We start from the raw sequence: 7,002 nt of genomic DNA on the forward strand, positions 1-7,002 counted from the left end.
GAAGTACTAAAGAATATTCAGTTAATTATATTTGAGAGGTATTTTTGTCTTTTCATTTTTTAAGAAGATAAAAATAGCTCTCCAATATAACTAACCGGAAATTGTCCATCATAATTCTCTAAGGACTCTCGGGGCAGACACAGGGGCGGGTGTGGTCGCCTATTAGTATGGCCATAAAGTTTTTTTTTTTCTCGTGTACCAAACGTAGGGTTAGAAATCTTGGGTTCATGTAACCCCCAAGCCCTATTTTGAGCTATACGTTCGACATAAAGTTCCCTACTCAGTGCTTTCTCTTACAGAAAAACATACCCCCTCAACCCCAAGATGGGATACATTACTTGCTCTATAAGTTTAGACCTCTGATCAAGTTACATATATACATACAGAAGAGAACAATTCGATCAGGTTAATTATTCCTTTTGGCAAAACTTGGGCTTCTTTCCCTTGCTGAGTTTCACATGAAAGATGTACAATTATTCTCCTAATCCATCAGAATGTGAAAGCACCTACCATGCATTCGATGGGTGTTGACAGCAGATTCAGAAGATGAAATGGTATATTGATGTTCATTTGAAGTGCTTTAAGGTTTATGATGGGGTTAAAAAACTTTAACATGGAGATCTACCTGCACCCACAAATTATTTAGATGATAAGAAAATTGATATTGTTGCTGCATGTTGGTATATATATATATATTAGTTCTGTAGGAGATGATAATCCTATATATTCTCGCCCAAAAATCAGAGAAACATGGACGGAAAATAAAAGGGAAAAAAGCAAGACCTTAACTGGAACTGAAGAAGAGCCGGTTCTTTTAAAACTAAGGATAAAATTGTCATTTCATTTTTTTAGGATAATTTTACCCTTATGTTTGAAAAAACCGGCTCCTCTCTGGTTCAAATCAAATTCCTTCAAAGTTCTGTTGCTAGCATATTAGCTTTGAGTGAAGAAACATATTTCGTATATTTGGCATAAAGATCTCAAAGCTTCCTCTTAAACTTTGAGTGACCAACATATGCATGTACATCCCTATTAAATAGTATATTTAATCATTTAATCTATACTTTAACACTTTCCCGTAATAAATGAGACCCAATACATTAAATATTTAATTGAAATTGAAGATAAAGTATGAAATTATGATTTGAACTCAGAACCTATGCTTTCATATACCATGTTAAACCACCGCTTATCCTAAAAACTTCAGCTTATAAAAAAGAGTAAATTTAATCATTTAATTAATAATTTAACAATTCCGAGTCACAAAACTTTTACACACAAAAACACACCCTAGCTATCTATCTCCCAAACCACAGAATGCCATAAATCATACCTTCTGAACAAGTTGTTTCTTGCTTGAGCTAATTAAACTTGCTGGTTCTTTCCCTTGTTGAGCCTCGACACACCATATTTCTCCCACATGCTTTCTCCTACATTAATGGAACTTGAAGGTGGAAGGCCCTCAACCGTCAGCTGAAGTCCCATGCTCGATATCTCAGGCCTTTGTTTGGGAATCCCCTGGCAAATATAGGAGTTAAGGTGCTGACAAAAACCATTGCTTCTCAAATCCAAATCCTCCTTTTCCTTCTTGTTGTAATAGATGCTGATATTTTCCCATTTTTCTTTATAGTCTATGGCACTTCGATCATGCCCCAAAGAAGCCATTTTTGCAGCTATCTCCTCCCAAAGACCTTCCTCCAAATACCCACCTTCTTGAAATCGAAGCTCCAAGCTATTCCTTAGATGTATTAAGCTTGAAATCTCAGATTCACTCCATCTGTTAATATTGTGATCAACAGTTCCATAAAGAAATTTGGTGTCATTTTCATGATCAGTCAATATTGGCTCTTTCCCTACAAATTTCTTTAAAGCTCCCATTAATGCAGCATCTCGAGCTTCAACCCATGCTCTCTCTTTAGCCCACATCTCATGCACTTCCTGATCAAACCTGGCTGCCTCTTGCTTCCTCCATTCTTCCTCTTTACACACTCTCTCCTGCTCTCTACTTTCAAAACTCCTCAACATCCTTTCCATCCAAGCCTCTTGTGTGTCAATTATCTTCCTCATTTGTGAGTCTACAAAGTCCTCAACCTTAGCTTTCCACCTCTTCCTCCCATCTTTCCCTTTCTCCAGCTTCCCTTGATTCATCATGAAGGCAATGGCAGAAAGATCATCATCATTGTTTTCCGAGGAAGATGTCTCAAATTCAGATGAGTTAGTGAAACTAAGGCTTGGGTTTTGAACAACCTCTTGATTCTCTTGGTTAATCATATTATTTGGAATCTGATGATGATGATGATGATAAGGAAAGTTGTTTCTTGCAAGATGGAGTTCTGAAGCTGAGGCATGATTATTGCTTGCTTCCCCATAGATTGCTTCTAGTTGCCTAAAGAACCTATAGTGCTTCCCCCCTTGTCTTCCAGCTTTACCTTCCTTAGTTTTCTTATAGTATTTGTACAAGTTCTCAAATTTTTCTTTACATTTCTTCCCATTCCTCTGGTATCCATGTTCCTCAACCATTATCCTGAATCAAAACAAAATACCCCAGCAAATAGGCCAGGGGGAAATTTAACATCTCACTGTAATATATAATAAGGACAGAAATTTCTTTCAACTTAGTCTGAACAAAATATTCTCAAACTTATTTAAAATACTACCAAATGTCTATAAACATTTAAAACATTAGTCTAAGTTAGTAAACTGCAATTAACGACCTTAAGAATTTAATGTGTGTTTTAAATGTTTATAAACACTTATCACTATTTTAAATGAGTTGAACGATATTTTTTTCAGACTAGTTTAGGAAATTTCTGTCCATGTAATAATACTTCCAAAAAAAAAAAAAATGCCTCCATGAAATTTAAAACAAGATGGCCATGTAATATTATTAAAGAACTCCTTTAAGAATAACTATAATATTCCTAGCAAGGTTAGTAATAGCTTAAGCTTTCTCTTGTGAGTATTCTCGATTTCTTCCGCCGGCTGCATTCTCGCTCAACTTTCACCTTTGAGGTCTCCTTTCGTAACAGTGAGATGCTAGTTGTCTAGATTGAATTTTTCTAATGATTTACTTGTTTTTTTTTTTCTATTTTTTTGAGTTTTTGTTTGCTGTATTAATGTTTGTTGCATGTGGATAGTTAGGTTCTTCTTTTGTACCTCGTTGAGCATTATTTTAATAAAGAATTGGATTAAAATAATTCAAACATTCCTCTAAATATTTATAATAATAAACTATTATTCTCTTAGATTAACTAGATTTTGTTGCCCTAATTCTGCCAGGAGGTTCTTAAACTATAAAATAAAGGGAAAAATGGGTGAGAGAGAGGGAGAGAGAGAGAGAGAGAGATTTGGACTATTCATATCATCACACTTAAGATGAGAGAAAGAGAACACCTGAGTCTCTCAGTTAACTCAAATGGGTTGTCATTTTCAGGCACCAATCTATGGAAATCGAAACATCCAAAGCTTTTCACTTTTTTCGCAGGAATAGTATAAGAACAGAAAGATATCAGGAAAAGCAAATAGGGTTTCTTTTCTTCATCAAACATCACCCAGTTTCAGAAAAATGACACAAAACCTTCAAAAAAAAAAAAAAAGACAAAAAAAAAAAACAAAAAAACAAAGAAAAACCAAAACAAAAACAAGACATATATATATTATATATATATATATACCTAGAGACTTCATCCCACAATGGTCCTTTCTGATTAGTCTCCTTGAACTTGGAATCAAGGCGAGATCTGATCTCAAGAAGTGTGAGAGTTTCTTGCCTTGGCCACCGAGTGTTTCCGCCGTCATATGACGCCATCCACCCACTATCCATCTGTGAAGCACCGGCGGCGTCAGTGGAGGAATCATGACCGAACCCGAGTAGCTGCCCGCCGACCTGATCAGCAGCAACGACCATAGCGGTGGTGGGGGGCTCGCAATGGAGAAAGAATGGTGGCTCTGTCGGTTGTGTGATGGCGGCAGGGAAATATTGAGTTCTTCCGGCCATGAACTGCCGGAAATCCGGCAGGCCGTACTGATCACTCATCTCTTTCTATCACAGAGAGAGAGAGAGAGAGGTCAAATCCTCTCTCTGCACAAATATGAGCTTTTTCTTGGGAGACAGGATCCGAGTCTACCGCATCATTCATCACTCTTTCATCACTTACACGTACACATACATAAACTCTTCTTTCGCTGTGTTGGGGGCAAAAAGGCGAAAAAACATACACTCACACCTACTCACACGCTAACACATACACTCTAGCTCTCACTCTCTTTTGTAGTCATTTTAAATTGTAAAGTAATTTTAATATCTAAAATTTTTGTCGAACAAAAAATTGGTCTGAATTGATAATAAGCTTGAAAAATGGTCAAAATATATTTTTGAAAAAAAACAGTTAAAAGTTTATTTGAGATTGCGTTGAAAAATAGATGTTTTAAAGCTAGAAAAAGCTTTTTAGCAAAGTTTTATTTTTAAGCTTTTATTTAATGTGTGTTTTGGACTTTTTTAGAGCGAAAGGTAACATTATGTATTTTTTTTTTTTAAGAGTTTTTTAGCAAACGAACCAAGTTTTTGTTTGACACTGTTTTTAAGATACTAAAAGTACATACTTTTCAAGCTCTTTAGCGGAATTTCAATTAGGCTCTAAAAATGAAGATTTTTCTTAAAGCCTTTTTTTAGCTTTAAAAGCTCTATTTCTTAACGTAATCACAAACATGTTCTCACTCTTTTATAAGGCGAGTAAAGAACTGAGATTCAAGGTAATTAGTAATTTAGACAATGAATGTGGGAGAGTATACATAAGATTTACTTCTTTAAAAATAAATATTAATGATGGATTGACAATGTCACATCAATATAATAAGATAACAATGGCTGCGTTTGGCAAAGGAGTGGGCCGGACCGGATCTAAAATTTCAAAAAAAATTTCTCAAAATCTATCTCAACATTCTTACTTTTTACATCACATCAATAACTTTTTATTACTATTTAAATAAAAAAATCATTACAAAACAAAATTTTTCACTTTTTTTATACAAAATAATCATATTTTTTCTCTCACATTAATCAAATCTGATATAGTATCGACCCACTTCCTAAATCTATTCCTTTGCCAAACATATTCATTAATAAAATAGTTCTATCTCCGAGGAGCCCGTTAATCATTTTAGGAGGATAAAATTTTCTATTTTTTAAACCGTTTTGCCCTCCAAAAATGACTAAAAGGGGTTACTCTCATCATTTTCTTAAAATAGTAATTTTTGGTATATAGCATTCATTATGATGGTTTGAGCAAATTAAGCAGCTAATTAATTGCCGATGATCCCAATAGGGTAGGAAAGGCATGCCCATTAAGAGAGCTACTAAAGGAGTGACAAATGGCGAGAAATTAGACAAGGAAGAAAACCATGTCAGCAGTGGTCAGTTGTCGCGTGGGCAGTGCAATTGATTGAAACTTTTTGACCGACCATTGCCTACCTCACTAAGTAGAGCCGGTAGAGGCCAAGCCATGGCTCACCGGCTCCCAAGTTTTTGTCTTCTAATTCGCTCCACTTTATCAACTTTGCACACTACTAGTTTCTTTCTTTTTTATTTATTATTATTAGGTTAATTATACATGACTAATCATGAGTAATGATATACACCGCACCCGACCGTGTGAGTGAACAGTAATCACACAGATTAATAATATATATGTTTTTAAAACAAAAAGTTTGTAAATACTGTTCAGTCGGCGTGAATACTGTTCACTCACACCAAGTGGGCGTGTAGCACTACTTTTGACTCATATATTGTTTAGATGGCTTGGAATTGTTAATTTATAACTTCAAGAATTTAACTTAATTTATTGGAAAAAAAAAGGAAAAACTTGTTCATGCGATTTACCTAATTTATAATTAGCTCTATGTAGTATCAAAATGAATTCAGAGGTCCTTGAGGTATGCTAAAACACAATTTACACTTTAAAATCAAATTATGTCACATGAATTAACAGATTCTGATAGTATGACACAATATAGCCAATTAAATTTTGACACTTGTTATATGTAAGTCAGTGTCACACTAACATAATTTGTCAAGTCAGTAAATGAAATTTCACTATAAGGAGCAAATTATTTTTTTGGCATGCTTCAAGGACCCCTGAGTTCATTTTGATACCACAATAAGCTAATTGTAAATTAGGTAAATCACAATAACTAATTTTACATTTTCCCAAATTTATTTACATGAAATCATATAATTTAGAGCAATGCTACGTATCACAAAATATTTTATAAAGTTGATGTAAAAATATTTAATATTTATTGAATATGTTTTTTTTAGCAATGACATATCCAAAAGCTACTTGTCATGTTAGTTTGTAGAATATTTATAAAATGTTTGTATGGTATGTAACATTACTTTATAATTTAATATTTTTTCAGCCACAAAATTTTGAAATTATATATGTGTAAATCAACTACCTTAAAACAGAGCATATTTAACATAATAACGACTTGGTTACAATAGTTTGAATACAAGGAATAAAAAAATATAATTACACTTGTTTGATAATTTTTTTTTCTTTTGCTTTTGTTTTTTTATATATATATTTTTTAAATATTAACAAATAACTCAAAACACTCAAAATTATTTTAACATTTATGTTATATCAAAACATTTTTTTTGTAAAAAAAAAAAAAAAATGTCCTCTAAAAGCATTAATAAATAGAGTCGTAAATCATAGATTAACAAGTCGAATTCAATCAAAATTAAAGATGAATTTATAATTTATATTTTTAAGTTTGACATATATATACTTCTTTCTTTTCTTTTCTTTTTTCCTTTACAATTGTGTGGGTTTTTTCATGAATAATCAGGAAAATAATTTTGGGAATTTTGAATTTTTCTATTTATTTCAAAGAATATTTTAAGATCTTCAACCATAAGTTACTATAAAATAAAAATAAAGAAAAATGGTCAAGGTCTCAGGGATGAAGCCATCAAGAGTCGAGAGGGGGCAAATGCTT

The 7,002-nt window shown here is 33.2% G+C and overlaps 1 protein-coding gene across 2 annotated transcripts; it reads right to left on the bottom strand.

Annotated features, from left to right (window-relative positions):
* Window positions 1-205: 205 nt before the first annotated feature.
* On the bottom strand, window positions 206-4,124 carry LOC132161742 (trihelix transcription factor PTL-like). Of its 2 annotated transcripts, XM_059571927.1 has the most exons (3): window positions 3,675-4,124; window positions 1,334-2,524; window positions 206-625 (listed from the first exon to the last, which is right to left on the bottom strand). In XM_059571927.1, exons 1-2 carry the CDS (start codon window positions 4,034-4,036, stop codon window positions 1,366-1,368), a joined length of 1,521 nt encoding a protein of 506 aa, XP_059427910.1. In that variant the 5' UTR covers window positions 4,037-4,124; the 3' UTR covers window positions 206-625; window positions 1,334-1,365. The 2 variants fall into 2 exon arrangements, with proteins under 2 accessions (XP_059427910.1, XP_059427917.1); XM_059571934.1 differs by lacking the exon at window positions 206-625 and having other exon boundaries at window positions 1,218-2,524.
* Between the last annotated feature and the right edge of the window lie 2,878 nt (window positions 4,125-7,002).

This window comes from Corylus avellana, chromosome ca1 (genome assembly GCF_901000735.1).
Source record: "Corylus avellana chromosome ca1, CavTom2PMs-1.0".
Lineage (NCBI taxonomy): Eukaryota > Viridiplantae > Streptophyta > Magnoliopsida > Fagales > Betulaceae > Corylus > Corylus avellana.

What these genes read in the sequence shown, in the direction of transcription:
- LOC132161742 (XM_059571927.1), bottom strand. Translation starts at nt 4,036, where the DNA reads ATGAGTGATCAGTACGGCCTGCCGGATTTCCGGCAGTTCATGGCCGGA. An exon ending in TTGTGGGATGAAGTCTCTAG is followed by an intron (nt 2,525 to 3,674) that starts GTATATATATAT and finishes GTTTTGATTCAG; the next exon opens with GATAATGGTTGAGGAACATG.